This window comes from Crocodylus siamensis, chromosome 8 (assembly GCF_052110815.1).
Source record: "Crocodylus siamensis isolate JL-2025a chromosome 8, ASM5211081v1, whole genome shotgun sequence".
NCBI classification, from domain to species: domain Eukaryota; kingdom Metazoa; phylum Chordata; order Crocodylia; family Crocodylidae; genus Crocodylus; species Crocodylus siamensis.
In genome coordinates this window covers 14,855,499-14,871,415 of record NC_143402.1, presented here as the reverse complement: position 1 = coordinate 14,871,415, position 15,917 = coordinate 14,855,499, and the positions used below count along the sequence as shown (strand labels likewise).

Genomic DNA, 15,917 nt, shown 5'->3' with positions numbered 1-15,917 from the left:
AATGGGACATACTACATGGCCCCGAGTCTAAACTTAGTGAGACAAGGGCTTCTGATCACTGTCTTGTCAAAATGTTACCCTTTCCCTATGGAGATCAGGGCTGTTCATCCTGCAGGCAGGTGAAAAGTCCATTTTTAATACAATGCTCCCATGACTCGAGAAGGGCTATAAATCCTGGATGAAAGCCCTGGGCATTATGTTAGGATGTGGAGGGATCTTGGAGAGGTCCTACCAGCTGGACACTGACATCCCCTTTCACTGCTCAACTCCTACCATAGAGAAAAGGAGGGAATGAAAATATTATCTTCATAAAAAGGCCCAATAAGCAGAGATAGGACCCCCAAAATGAGACGTTCCAGAGATCCTGTGACCCCCGCAGAGGGTTTTCCTGTTGTTAGTGGTTTTATGTGGAATACACTTGGACACTCATATAAATCCAGAAGATAAAGAGATGGACTTAGGGTACGTGTTCACTATAGTTTGCAATGTACTGTAGTAGAGGTACAGATGTCTCTATCTGAGCCATCTGCGAATGAGTTAGTACCGAAAACGCTCTGTGGCAATACAGACTTCACAGCAGGCCTGTTTACCTTGATGAGAGCAGCAGAAATTAGCTCTGGCTAAACTGCATGCTGCTGTGGCTGTATTGCTTCAGATACCCAACCTCCACTGTTTATAGCTTCTCTGTGCTGGACTGCAGTCTTCAGTGGGACATACCTTTAGTCTAGCATGATCGGAGCTTGGCATGGAGTGCATCTCTCTAGGCTGGAGATAATGAATAGTTTTTAAATCCTGTGAGGAATGTGATAGTAAGCACAGGCTTGCTGTTGGCTGTCCTACCTTATTCTCGCTGTGAGCAATTTAATGAAGTTTGCGGTAACAACTTGTGCTTTATCCTGTGAAAAATCAATGCATGAGAAGTAAAGAACACCTAATAGAGCAGCCAGTTCATCTTCTGGCTGATGCAGAATGGTTCCCTATAGGACAGTTTCCTGTGTTATATCTCATATGCTGAATGTCTAAATTTCTGAGTGATTGGAAATGGGTAGAAGGTGGAGCAGTAAAAGTATTAGAGCCGTATGGTTAGCTGTACCTATTTTTTTTAAGAAATGTCTGGGCACGTTAAACTGGTTGAACAACTGTTAATTTAAGATGGAATTTGTCTGTCACTTTGTCCTCAATGTTACCAAGGCTACTGTGCTTAACTCGACAGTGCAGAACTTGTTTGTGATGAAAGGAATCAGATATGACAGAATTGATTTGACAGAGGCATCTAAATGTATAATAATCCAAAATGAGATTAAATAATGTATTAAATAATTTAAATGCTGCAAGTGGCAACAGGGCAAAAGCAGCTTTATTTGGAGTTTCGCTGAAGGACAGTGTACAGAAAAAGCAGATGTGATGCAGTGCATTTAGTAGTGAGTTCAGGGGCGGATCCAGGGAGGAGTACAGTCACACCCCCTTTGTTTCTTGGTCCACCCAAAGTTTACAACCACCTATATGGAAATGGCAGTAGCATTTCTATTCAGGCAGTGCTGAGGGAGTCAGCTGACTGCTTGGTTCATTATGAACTACTTGATCCCTTCTGAATTCTTCATTCCACAAGTGTTAATGACGCCCTCTTCTTTTTAACGGTCTTGATGCTCCAGCAGTCCAGCTAGCCTTTGTTCTGCCGTTCTGCTGTCTGTCAGCTGCTCCTGGTAACAAAGCTCCTATTTCACAGCCCTGCAGATTGTTTTTATCTCCTTCCGAGGCCATTATATTTGTTTTGGCTTCAATCTTAAACTGAATAATACAGCTCAAGGCCTCTAGCCAGTTAGCAATGCTTCTAGTTTATTTTGAACTGGAGAAAAATATGTGCTGTTTGAAATGTGATGATGCACCTCATCAACTGCACCCCCCTTTTCAAAAGTCTGGATCTGCCTTTGAGTAAGTTGCAAGATGAGTGAAATTTGCAAGTGTCGAGGCCTTCCTGAGATGAGGGGCAGGGTATAAATGTGAAAGGTCTGTTGTGATCTGCCCGTTCCAAGCTGGCGGGAGGCTGCTTTTCCTTGATCGTTCTCCGAGCGCAGTTCTCTCTGCACAGTGGCTGTAAAAACAGCACAACTAGCGTGCTCCCTTTACACGTGAGGGCGCTGTAGCTGCCAACCTTAGTGGCTTCTACGTGTTAACGGCAGAGCAGCAACAGCTCTAGGAAAGGTTCTGTTTTGCGCAGCTGTCCCCCTACTTAAATTCTAGGTTCAGTCTTCTAGGCTCACTTATACCTGTGCAACCCAGATGAAGACTAGAGAGTTGTACATACAGAGGTACGGACAGATGAACAGTGGTGCACAGGCCAGAAAGAACTGGCATGATTTTCTAGATTTGAGGATCACAGGTTCTCCCGTATTGGATCAGAACAGGCATCAGATACTGATGTTGGCCATCCACAGCTCTGACATTGGCCGGCACCAGAGGCTTCAGAGGAAGGGACAGGCTCCAAGAGTAGGCAGCTGAGCCATAACCTGCCTGCGTAGAACTGTGCAGTCCCATTTTTCTAAATGTACTGCTGAACGGCAAGTAATTTTATACACGATGGATTGTACAGGGCTCTGCGAAATGTAGCCATCTGATCACCTATTTATAGTATATTTCATGGAAGATGTTCCAAAAGGTGTTGGCAAATTTAGTAACGGGTGTATATATTCTTAAAGAGAGACCTAGCTTAGCAATGAATAAATACACCGTGGCCTCTTGTATTTTTCTTTTTACTGATCAGAATGAATTGGGTTTCTTCATCCTTGTTTGAGATTTTCTTTTCTTGCCTTCTGGTGGACAGGAGACTCTTTTACCAGTTGAGTCTTGGCAATGGTTTTTTTTTCACTGGCACACTGTTCAGAAGCTAACTGTCTTGTGTTGTTCCTTTCGGTTGGTACGCCAGAACTCGGGAGGCATGGCTTATTTATCCCTGTGCCAGGGCGAACAATAGGGATCTTCTCTATTAACTGTACTGGCTGCCTCCTTTGTTTGCCAAGATCAGATGACTTTGACTCGAAACAGGAAGTGGCTGAATTAAAATCCTGGAATGGATTAACTTTATTGACAGCCACTGTTAAGGTTTTGCAGCAGTTTGACAGCTTCTGTCAGTAATAAATTCACTAACCAGATCTGCTTCTGTTGTCACATGACAGAGGGTTGGGACATGCTTTTTCTAGTGCTGCTCCTGGAAGTGGTGGCTCTATGCAAGCATCTTTTGCTTTCACTTCTCCACCCCCATTGAAGCTGGTGGATCTGCTGAGCAAAAGTGAGCCAACCTGGCTCCCTGGTAATTACCCTGTGTTAATGTAACAGATTTATCTTTGGAATGCATCATCTAACAAGCATTTGTTTACACCAGCATAAAATGTAGCAGCCATCACAGTTGCTAATTAAATATCATTTCTCAATCCTCTCTGTTATATAATAGATGAGGCTAATAAAGACATCCGCAAGGAACTGGAAGACAAAGCAGCTTCCCTGCCATCAGAAGCAAGATGTCCTTCCTCCCCTGAACTCCCCCCAGATTTGGGGGACGAGAGGTAACTCAGTAAGGATTGTTGTTTTAGTACCGGCTGGTGGCCACACACACTGCAAGTTCGTTGCCTCCGTTACTTTCCTGACACATTAAATGCAAGTTAGACCTTGGCCAGTTAACAGAGTTTTCATGCTTCTATTAAGAATGGGTGTGTTTGAGAGTTTGTAAATTCTTTTCCAGGTATTCTCCATTAATCCTGACTGGTAATGCCCCTTATTCCATCAAAGTTTTCCTGCATGATTTGATAAGGGGGCCAGTAAAAAAGCAGCAATGGCCAGTGTCAGGATATTACAGATAATTTTTTTCAGATCATTGATAATTTTGAATATGTTTAATTTTTGCCTTTGTGCACCGTTAACAAAGCGAGCTGCTTTAGGAAATTGCTCACTTCCTGGCAGTTCCTTGCCACCCCTTTGCAATGATCTGGAATGCTGCAGAGGTTTTATGTGCACTGTGCAAAACCACCCCATAAAGCACCTGAACAAGCAATTTGGTGACCCCCAATTCTGTGTTTTTAGGCTATAGATAAGCCATTATTGTATTTGCATTTGGGTGGATTGTTTCCTGTAGCTCCTTTGTATTTTTGTCAGTCAAATAAGAAATCACTATTAGCAAGTGGGAAGCGAGTCAATATATTATTAAATAAGCAGCCTGATGCTGCTGCCACTCCTAGTGCAATTTTCTAGTGGGGTATTTACTAAAAGGGCAGAATCTAAGAGTCTTTTCACAGAAGGAAGTTCTCGCTGCACTTGCATCCCCAGCAGAGATGTGCCTTCTGTTGTGTCTGGCCAGACCCTGAAATCCTTACTCGGTTTTTATCATTCCTTTTTTGGGCAGTCAAACTTGCAGGCCAGGCATTGCTATCCTGGCTCTGACGAGGGGTCCCTCTTGTCCAGCATCCTCTTGCTACCACCAGATGCTCCTAGAGAAGGTGTGAGGAATCATATAACCTGTCCACAAAGAAGTTTTCGTCCTAACCACCAAGCAGTTAGCAGTTGATTTCTGCCCTGAGGCATAAGGATTTACAGCCTATTTATTATTTTTTACTATCTAATATAATTCTAGGTGTTCCCACTGTCTAAAATCTCTGCCTCTGAGCTGAATGAGGAAGAGCTGGGAGCCTACTCATGCCCTGCTCCTGGAACCATGTGTAGAAGGGCATCTCTCTCTTACATGGAATAGGAAGTCTTGTGGTGCAATGGCAATAGGATATCTGGGAATGCAGGCATGAACAAAGAGTGGACAACAGATGCAGTGAAGATGTGAGCGGATGTAGGGGTGGCCTTTGGCTCCTCCATTTCAAACAGGAATCTCAGGAGAGCCTTCAGCTAGGGAAGGCATGGTAGAACGATCCTACCTCACAGCCAGTTGGTAAAGTGGGACAGGGGAGCAGCTGACCAAATTACAGTAGAGCCCTGGGGCTTGTCACAGGTGTCCTTTCAATCCTCTGTGGATAGTTGAGGAGTATGAGGGTCTTAAAGAGCTGGATCCGTAATCTGTTCTGTAGAACGTAGCGAGACTGAGAATCCATGGGAGGAATCTTATGGCGTTTTCCTTCTTCTTGGCTTCCTCCCACGGGTTTCACTGGAAAGGTCTGGCCCTGAATAAACCTAGGTCAGACCTGGCTAAACCTGTCCATTTATTTTATTGATCATTATCTCTACAGAGGCTCCTTTGACTGCAATGGAGGATTTATCCATGTAGGAGCAAGCCTTTGCTGTGCTCCAAGCCATTCCAAATCCTAATGAGGAAAATAATTGAAAGCATCAGGCCTGGGTGATCTTAGCAGACAGGGGTCAGCATAAACAGCATGCAAAATTTAGAAATAACAAAAATTGCTGAATGGAAAGGTTAGATCACCCTGTGGGGAACCTCACTATAGAACTTGCTTTTTCCATTTTTTTTTTTTGATCTTGGAACTTACTTCTTTGCTAACACGTCTCTCATCTTCAGATCTAATGCCGCTGGTTTTGATTCTTCAGAGGGATGTAGCAGCTCGCCAAAGCCCAAGCCAAGACTCTCCAAGCTTCCATCCACATTGGAAAAGGTAGTATTCATACACAGGCTCTGTATTGCACTTAATGATTCCTGCAGTCTGCATACAGGCTGCATCTGCTGGCTTACTGTGGAATCCTGATGGCTCCTGATGGCCTGACTGCGTAGTGTCCATGCTGAGATGCAACCACACTTTTCCAGTTTTGCCTGTTTAAAGACCCTGACAGGATTTATTTATTTTTTTAGACATCCAGTATAAACAATATGTCACCAGCAAGGAGCAACACTAGAGTAAATCCATTCTTGTCTACAGCAGAGAACCTGCAGCTGCTTAAAAAAAGTAAGTTTCAGCAGTGTGGACTTTTATTATTTAACCTGGATGGCATCTAGTTACAAAAAGTTGTTTGGCTTGTACATAAGGAAGGTGGAGCCATTCTTACTTCAGCATGTACGACTGGGTTCCCTGAAGTGTATAAACCTACTATAGCAGACATAGAAAGGAAAGAGAGAAACCTACTATGACTAAACTACACTAAACTTGCTTTGGATCCCCTGGTATTTATTAACAAATCCAACTTAAATAACAAATGTAATGTTTTTGTATACATCCAGTCTCTTAAAATACACATAGATACAGATATATAACTTACCCAGTGCATTTTACATAGTCTATTTGCTTAGATTGTAGGCTTCTTGGGTCAAGAAGCAACATATTCCTCGCTCTGGTGCAGTATTAGGCACATTATTAGTGCTTAACAAATAGCAAAAGTAAATATTATCTCAGTACCTTCAATGCTGTGAAACCAGCACTGTGGAGCTTACTTCAAACACAAACCAGAGCTAAGAACATCCTTCATATTGAAATTTTTGCTTACATTTCCCGTTTCTTTTAGATTTTGAAATGTGTTGGTAATTTTGAATTTTCGATAAGCTGTAGCACAGATCTTCTACTTAAATATCACATGGAATAAACTGTGAATGCTCTTTATTGTTATAGGTCATGAAACATCTTCATTGTCTGCCAGATTTTCAGAAGATCTAGTTCAGCCCAATTACTCTGCTAGCACGGATGTTCCTGATTTGGTCAGTGGCATTCCAGCCAGACCAAAAAGTCCAGCTGAAGAAACTAATATTTTCAGCAAAATACCAGTCAAGAGGAGACCAAGCAAAGGCAAACCCAGATCAGAGCTGCCTGCGAATAACACGGAGCAGTCTGAGGGCAGCCTTGCCAAGAGAGAGAAACTCAAGAGCTCAAAAGCTCCCTCTCTAGAAGAGGAAAACAACCGAACTCTGAAGCAAGGAGCCAACTATACCATTTCTTCCATGAGCAGTAAAGAGGAGGACATTGGCCTTGACCGTGAACATTTCAAGAACTTGAAGGACTTTTGGGAGAAAGGAGCAGAGTCCTCGGTAGCAGAAAACACTTTGGAATCCAACTTGGTGGGGTCAAATGGGAGACAGTTCAAGCTGACTCGCTCACTCTCTGTACAGTCTAATCAAAGCCAAAATGGTGAAGAAAAGGCCAATATCCCCACTAAAACCAGAATTCCTTACAAGAGAACAGTCGCCGTATCTTCTAGTGAAGATGAACCAAGCTATGTAGCCCCTCCAAGGAAGGGGTCAGCCCCCTCTGTGCCCAGATCCACATATGCCAAAAGCAAAGGTGCAGTGGTTACTAAAAATAATTCCCTGAGTGAAAGCAATGGAAGACAGTCAGCCCCAGAGGAGGAGAGGAAGGCCCAGCGCAGTTCGAAGAGATCCAGGCTGCCTGTGCGAGTGCCGTCCATCAAAATAGAATCGCCCACAGCAGAGAGTCCTGGCAGCCTGTTTGAGCCAGAGACGCCAGCAGATGAGTACGTCATGCCAGAAGAAAGCAGGCGCAAGGTGGATTCACTGGCAGCTAGGATTCAGATATTAATTGACCCTGCATGTTCAGACGATAAGGACGATGGTGAGAGAGATGAAAGGTCTAGCTTGGTCATTCAGGACAACGAGGAAACTAATGGAGAGGTGCCTGAGGAGAAGACATACGAGCCTTCAAACCACCTAACACTTGATGAGCCTGCCAGGGAGAGAGAAATCATTCAGGGAACTGACTCCGCTGTTTACTCAGGTATTGAAAACTCCCAACTGCCCTGCTATGATGCCTTCATGGTAGAGTCCCAGTGAATCTTTTCTGCTTCCTTGCATGTGGTCTCTTCCCCAATCCCTCTGTCCACCTTCCTTTTACTGTCTACACAAAGTGTTAGTGTTTCTGGAAGGTGCGAAGTCTCCGCTTTGGAGACTGAAGTCGTCCCTGTGTCAGCAGCACCGGTATAGAAAGGGCAGCAGTCCTGTATTAATTCCCCACACCTTCCTGGCCCCAGCCGACCTAATCAGCTTAGTCCCTACCATGGTGGCACTTCATCTCTGGACAGTCTCATCTCTGTTTAGTCCAGTCTATGGCACCCGCTAACAACTCTTTTCTACCCAGAGATCCCATTTTAATCAAGTAGCTGGGAGAGCTGTGTGCCTTTTGTATATGGGGTTTGTTAATATTCATTATTTGTTCTTCCTATTGAATTGTTGACAAATAAAATGTGAAGCAAAGGTGCCTGATTCAGCACGGAGGGATTTTGGATTTTAATCTCGATGGTATTGGCTCCTGTCCGCTAGGAAATGGACTTAAGCCACCAAACAGTATTTATGCAGTAATGACTCTGGGGCCTTCTACTTGGCCTCCAATGCTTTATTTGTAACTAAATGTGGGCTGCAAACAATATTAATTGCAACTCCAGTTCTGTATCTGTGGGGTTTTATGCTGTTCTCCTCACCATGGTAAAAATGCCATTTTTTTAATGTGCTGAACCCTCTAAGGTGTGTGTTCAACTAGGTGTCTCTGTTGCTGTTACTATGGGCAAAATGAACTGTGCCTACATGCACCTGCATGGGAAAAGCTATTCTTACAGCAGTGTAACACTAAACTTTGGACTGTCTTCATTCTCAGCCTTGTTTGCCGTCAGCTAGTAACCTGGGAGCTGAGGGCGTCTGTCTCGGAGGCAGTCTTTCTAACCTTCTTTAACCTTCTTGCACTTGATCTAGAATAGGACCACATTTTCACACAAAATCCAGTTTGTTTTTTTACCTGCACCAACCTTTTTTGTCCAATATTGATGTAATTTCAGAGCTTATTTCCTATCTTGCCTAACATCTCAGTGAAAATCCTGAATTGTCATTTGGGCTAATACATGCATTTCCTGTGTCTATCACTCAGTATTTCACAGACGGATTTCTGCTTCATGGTGCACTTGGTGTTATTACAGCAGGTGGTTTGTGTTGTGTGGGAAGTGTTGTGCGGGCCGTGGTCTGCTTCAGTGACTGGACTGATCCTTCAAGCGTTCCACGTTTCTATGATGGAGTGAAGTTTTTCTCAGGGGCTTTGGGGGAGATTTTCAGAGGCACGCTGGGAATGAGATACCATTAAAAGGGTGAGAGGGTGGGGCATTTGAGTAGAAAAATGCTCTTTCATGTAATCCAGTTAATGTGTATGCTGCTTTTCCAGCAGTGCCAGGGAGGGACTCTTCTGAACAAAAGCCAGGAGTGTGGTGACATCCCAGTGTCTGTCCTTGAGACTCCGGTCTCCCGCATGCTTGAGACTGCCTAAAGCAGATACCCGCCAGGTGCCCTCAGCACTGTGTTTGGCAAGTGTGAGCAGCAGTGAGTGGGTGGGTGTGCTAGGAAAATCCCTCCTGGATAGCACCGTGGAAGCCTTGATGTCCTAACTAACAGAAGGGCTTTTAGACCTTGATCTCTTGTCTGTTTTAGTCCCTTGCTTGTTTCAGTGCTTTGGTTTTTAACATATTCCAGAGGAAGATCCGGATCCGTCTCCCGTTGCCAAGGCTCTGGCACGAGCTAATAGCAGTAATCTTGCAAAGAGCATGGTGAACATTTATACAACCACTGAGAGTGAGTAACATCTTCCTGCCTTCCCTTTTATGTTTCCAAAATTGTAATACTTTATGGCCTTCATCCTTCAGTTGTTGGGCACCTACTAGGCAAGGAGCACGCTATCAGTCTTGGCATGTTTCAAATTAGATGCAAACCCAGGAAACCTCAGAGCATCTTTTGGCGTGTTATACATTCTAGGTGTGAAGAGTGAAACTTCGAGGCTTTCCAAAGGGCGGGGGATGGAGTAGAAAGACCCTAACTTGGCTCCTTGCGCTCTGTGGAAATGAGCTCCCTGTCAGCCCAACTGCTGGGGTAATGGGAGTAGGAGGCCGGAGTCTCTGTTGAGGGGCTGCCCAGGACCACTCTAAACGAGCTGCACTGGTTCCCCACACCGAGCACAACTCAGTTACTTGGCCTTTGGATTTTAGCCTCTGGATGCTAAAACTACCGTGGAGCTTTGTTTAGAGTCACAAGCTTCGTAATGGTGAACTCCATCAAGTAGCCTTACGTGTCGCTTGTTGGAGGGAGGGCTAGAATCAACATTTTATTCCATTACTTTGGTTTCAAAGTGAAAATGCCTTGCAGCTTTCTGGGCTATTAAGGAAGTGCCTGGGCATTTTGAACACTGAATCCTGGTAGGGAGTATGATCTTTCATGGCTGGTGTGTGTGTAATCTAAAATGAAGCCCATTCTAAGGTTAGTCATCCAAAAGGGACAAGTTAAACAAGGAACAAAATGTGTTTATTTAACTTGGCCGTTTAAATTTCAACCACTCTTTCTGATCTGGCACGTTTTTAAAGCTGTTATAATCAGGCTTTTATTTTCTTGTTTGCTTCATTGGGGAGTTTGGCACTTTCCCCTGTGATATTGCCATATGCTTTAAAAAACCAGATACTCGGGGCACTGTTAGCACGCTTCAGTGCACACCGTTATGTTAGAAGCAAGGCCAAACGACTGTATTCTGCTCCCAGTTACACCAGTGTAAATTTTCCCTGATCTATACTGGTGACAAACTGAAAGCAAAGTTTGTCCTTGGATATGAGACAAATATCACTTTTTTTTGTTTTCAAAAACAAAAATTTGGAAGCAGATAACTTTTCCCCATATCATGGGCAGTATCAAGATCAAATCATATGCAATGAAAATATTCAGCCAGCTTCAACAGGCTTTGATAAAGGCTCCTCTGTTACCGAGAAAATAAGATTCATTAAGCATCTGTCTGTCCTTATCAGAAGTATTTGAGAGAGTCTGCAACTCCTATATTGTAGGCAAAAATATTTACAAACCTTTTGTAAGCAGCAAATGCTTCCATACCATGTGATAAAACTGTCAGTCAGTTCCTTTGGGTTTTTTCAATTACCTTTTATTCTTCATAAACCTGCATTAACGAGGAAATAAGCTGTTATGTTCAGTCTCAGCCTGGTTATTCATAGTTCTGTAGGCTAACATTTAGGTTAAATTAGCCACTAGAGGGTGTTTACAGGCTCCCTCAAATGCAGTGAAAACACTGAAAATAGCATAAAAAATTTAGCTGACAGCATTTCAGGAATACATTTTGATTTCATGGACCAACTTCAGATATGGGGGAAGTGGGTACAATGCTCGTGACTTCTTCTTTGCTTCATTCCAAGCCCTTGGTGTAGTCCACAGTTAGTACAGACTGGTTCTTACTTTATTCTCTTTTTCTGCCTCAGCCTATCAGACAGCTTGTTGCCTATTTCTCCCTTGTGCTTACAGCCTACAACAAGCCTCCAGTGATAACCCAGCAACTTCTTGAGCCTGAGAGAGCCAAAGAGCTGAGCCGATCCACTCCAGTCCTTCTGTCTGAGGTAGTAATGTCCATTGAGCCCCTGAAGCTCATAAAGTGCATGCTGAAAATGTCTTTCCTAGTCACTGACCTGCTGTGGGGTGTCTCTAGGAGGACCCTTAGAAATTGTGACAGGTATAGTCAAATAAAATTTCACCTTGTCCTGATATTTTGTGGTGTTCTCCCTGCAAAGCTGCATGCTTGAGTGACCTTCCCTACAGCCAGGCAGGTTGCATGCAGCTCTGTTTGTAGTCAGTTAATGATGACGTTTTTTCAGATGGTCTGAGGGAAAGTCCCTATGGAGACTCCCTGCACTATCTTCTGTTCTCGTAACCTGCTTCTCTCTCTAATGGGGCTCCGCTGAGCTCTTGGTTTCTGCGTGTTGTGCTTTGTAGTGCCTGTGCCACGGTGGTTAAAGATGCCTGTTATTTTCTGAACAGACTGAATCGGACACGGCTTCAGAAATCAGCTTTCAGTTTAACAGGCACAAAAAGACTCCCAGCATTGGCAGCCACTCCTCCGACATGGCCTCAGTCTCCTCGGTAGGTCCTTAATGCATTCATCTTGCTTGAAAGGGTTTCTCTGTGGGATGCAGTGATGCTGCATTCAGTTCCAGTATTGGGGCACCTGGGGTGTCCCATGCATTTCTGGGCATTGTGTTGTTAGAAGGATGAGGGAATGATGATTATTATTATTATTAATTATTTATTTGCCTTATAATAGTGCTGAGAGACCCCGTTCAAGATCGGGGTCCCATTGTGGTATGTGTTATATAACCACAGAGTAAGAAACAGTGTGTGCTCCAAAATGCTTGCAAACTAAATAGACAAGACTGAGAGCATATGGGAGACAGGAAGTATTATTATTATTGTGACTATTTGATGGATGGGGACTGGAGGCACAGTGGGATGAAGTGACTTACCTATTCATGTACCATCACAGTCTGCATGTCAGAGGTGGGAATGGAACCTGAAACTCTCTGGTTCAGTGTCCCACCCATAAAGCCCCCTATCTTTTAGCAGCAGTGGGAGGGAGTTCAAAGAAAGACTACAAAAATGGCACTAGAGGCTCCTGAGGAAATATTAAACGAGCTAAATACTTTTAATGAGGCCAAGTGATCCCTAAGGAGAAGACATATTGGGTGGGCCTGATAAAATGCCTGAATGAGAAGCTCACTCGTGTGCCCACAGCGCTTTGGAAAATTCCACCCTCAGTTCTCTACTAGGGTGAACGAGAAGAGTGGGTCTGGCTTGAAGAGAGGATCTAATTAGCAGATTCCTGTGGGGGGCAATGGAATACAATTAAGAAAGGAGAAAAATGAGTCTGCTTAAGAGGAAACGCTTTCTTCCAAATGTGATGATACTGTGCAGTGGTGTTGTGAGGGTTAATCACTTGCTTTATTAACTGCAGTGCCATCTACGTTAGCTTTTCAGTAACTCAGAGTAATTGGTGCACTGGAAAAACCCTCTTGTCGTATACCTCTGGGACCTGTGTGTTATTTCTGCATGGTCATCCGCTCTCATAGAAGCCAGTGGGCTGAACTGAATTTTTGGAGAGGGAGATCCGAAGTCCGTGAGCCATTGCACAGCTATGTTTGTGAACACAGCTGATTCAGTGAGTGCCTGGCTATCCCTGTGTACATATAGACACACAGCTGTGCATTTGCAGGCATGGGAACAGGGCACGCACCGAGTGCTTGGTTGACTGTTGGCATCTCAGAGCGGGGTTTTTGGCCGCCACGTTGTACAGTACCATGCACATTGAAAGTATCCAGCGCTTGAGCCAACCCCTAAGATCCTTGCTCAGTTTGTCCTCAGTGGTAAGGCTTTCGTTACCATTTGTGGGAATTAGCCTGAATGAAAACGGAATAACATTTGAGAAAGGAATTTGGGATTTTGGCGTAAGCACGTTGAATTTATACAGAATGAGTTGTGGTGCTCTCAGCATTTCTTTTCTGAAAAACCTAATCATGCTGTTGGACCAGGATAACAGTCTGCTGACCCATTGTGCGCTCCAGTGAAAAAGCTCCTGCTGTCCACTTTGGTCCCTTTGGCCCAAATGGCCAGTTCCAGTAAAGAGCTTCTAGATTTCAGGATGAGAATTGAGTCAGGGGGTCGTTCAGTGAATGCAGACATCGCATGCTGCTTAGCACTACCCTTATGGCTTGTGGTAGTCCCATCTTCACTGCCCTGGGGCCTAGTTCTTGAGTCTTTGGTTACATGAGTATGGGTTTTTGGATTGGCCCAAAGTCAAATGCAGAGTTTATTACATTTTTCACTGGCAATATACTTTTAGGGTCCTTTGTTACCCTTGCCAGACCAAGCAGGAAGATGCCTGCCTGATTAGCACTAACCTTGCTCTTCCATCTGGACAGGTGAGTGGTAGCGTGCTAAGTGTGTACAGTGGTGATTTTGGGAGTGTGGATGCCCAAGGGATGGTGCAGTTTGCTCTGGATTACGATGAGAAAAACCGAGAATTCCAGATCTTCGTTTCCCAGTGCCAGGACCTGGCTGTCGTGGATGACAAGAAAGGCAGATCTGACCCGTGAGTGAAGCCTAGATTTGAGTTTCGTTAGCTTGCCAACCTTCTAACTTGCCCAATCCATTTCCGTCAGTTAATATATCTCCTTTTTGGAAATGTATTTGTTTCTTTCATCCAGACTTCTGGCCTTCACTTGGTGGCACCTGGCTGCTCCCGTTGACATTTAATACCTCTTTTACTGTTGACTTAAATTGGACTGGGACTTGGAAGCCGTAAACCTGATTGCTAAGCATGGAATTCCCACTGAAGACAGTGGGGTTAGGGTGCACGGTCCCTCTTACGATGAAGCCATAGTTTATTTAGATTGTTCTTTTCTTTTGGGTATAGGAAGGCAAGTAACAACATCGTGTTGTAAACACACATATGGTCATTGTTACTCCTTCCCTGTCATATGATGCATCCACCTCTGCCATTTCAGACTTTGACTTTTCTAGCTTTCTACATAGTTGAGTGAGTTTGGTCCTAATTATGGTGGTGGATCGAGATGACATGGGCCCCTGTCTATGATCGAATCTGGTTTGGATCACGAAGCTTGTTTCTCATAAACTACCAAAAGCCATTACATAGAGTAAACAGTTAGTTGCTATCATGTTGGCTCAGATTCAGACCTAGAGGTGAAAGTCTGATTATCAGATCTCTGAAGACATCCCACTTTTCTCTTACTTCATGTGTACACAAGGTCATTGCTGTCTCATATGTGCAGAGATCTAATAACATGATAGCCAGTCCCCTCTTCCCTTTACTATCTTTACTATTTTGGGCAATGCAGAAAATGATATATAATGGTTTCTATATAATTGCCAGCTTTATTGGCCATGCAGCAGCCTGCCTCTGATTTTGTGGGAATTTGCCTGTCTCTGCTGAATGTTTTATATCCTGTCAGAGAAGCCAAGTTAATATCCTAGCGGATTTCTTAATTAGTTTTGGCTCCAGACTGTCAACTCCAGGTCTTCTGTTAGCATAAATTCCCTGTAACAATTCAGAATGCTCCTCTGTTTATTGGAGCATAGCACTGCTGAATGTCAAGTTCTTTTTTTCCAGGTATGTCAAGACTTATCTTCTCCCCGATAAAGCTAGAATGGGCAAGAGGAAAACTTCAGTGAAGAAGCGAGCAGTGAATCCCATTTACAATGAAGTGTTAAGGGTAAGAACATGAACACATTGCCAAGAGCTGTACTGTAGCACACTTAGAATTCCCTGGCAGAATCAGGATCTGGCCTTTGAAAACATTGAGCATGTGCACCCTTCTGTCTATAAGTCAGAGTTGTGGGTGTTCATTACTGTTTTGGATCTGGCCCTTGACCTTGCTGCTCATTGCATTGGCTCAGTGTTGTATCTCAGTGGCTAAGGAGATAGCTAAAGAGAAGGTTCATGCTAAGGAGCGAAGCTCATGGTATCTCTAGGGCTAAGGAGATAGCTAATGCTTTGACCTGTCAGCTGAGGCCGCCAACAAGAGTACACAGCATGGTATCCTTGTGATGGTACAGTTATAGGCTGTATGTTGTGATGGTGCAGATATAGCCTGTAGATAGGTAACTAGAAAGAGCTAGGCCTACACACCTCAGAGATGATTAATTGTGTAACCTAATAAGTATTAAGGATTTACAAGTGTTAATTACCGAAGTGTTGCATCCTCTTTAGTATTAGGTAGTCCATCACCCAACTAACAAAGGACTTGACCAAGACTACAGGCTGAGTTGTATCAATCCTGAGATAAGGATGCAAGTCATTTGTATCAGGCTTTTATGTCCACTGGACCTGGGTATCAAACAACGCCTACTGGTGGCCTAAAGTGATCTGATTAGCTTGTGTGTAGGCAGATAGCTGAGTGGGAGCCTCTCTGTGGGGTCTTTCCAAAAAAGCAAAGAACCCAAGGGCAGGAGTTTTACAGAGCTCAGAGCCAAAGAGGGGCAGGGCAGGAGTGACTTATGAATAACTGCTGGAGATCAGTGACCAGTATGAGTCTCATGGCGGTCAATCCCAGCTGATGATGTCCTCTGATCAAAGTAGACTGGACTTTCATTAGAACATGCAAACCAATCCCTCTGGCTGTGTGTTCACAGAGGAAGGCATCAGTGCGTGCGTACTTCA

The 15,917-nt window shown here is 44.0% G+C and overlaps 1 protein-coding gene across 3 annotated transcripts in view; it reads left to right on the top strand.

Annotated features, from left to right (window-relative positions):
* Positions 1 to 15,917, top strand: part of LOC149858107 (synaptotagmin-like protein 2) — a 67,498-nt gene that overhangs the window by 36,643 nt on the left and 14,938 nt on the right. For all 3 annotated transcript variants that reach the window (XM_090060283.1, XM_090060284.1, XM_090060282.1), the window contains 9 exons: positions 3,449 to 3,560; positions 5,510 to 5,603; positions 5,798 to 5,891; positions 6,549 to 7,664; positions 9,398 to 9,496; positions 11,216 to 11,307; positions 11,726 to 11,827; positions 13,660 to 13,829; positions 14,868 to 14,970. In XM_090060283.1, coding sequence (XP_089916409.1) covers positions 3,449 to 3,560; positions 5,510 to 5,603; positions 5,798 to 5,891; positions 6,549 to 7,664; positions 9,398 to 9,496; positions 11,216 to 11,307; positions 11,726 to 11,827; positions 13,660 to 13,829; positions 14,868 to 14,970 — 1,982 coding nt within the window. The remainder of the gene's footprint in view (positions 1 to 3,448; positions 3,561 to 5,509; positions 5,604 to 5,797; positions 5,892 to 6,548; positions 7,665 to 9,397; positions 9,497 to 11,215; positions 11,308 to 11,725; positions 11,828 to 13,659; positions 13,830 to 14,867; positions 14,971 to 15,917) is intronic.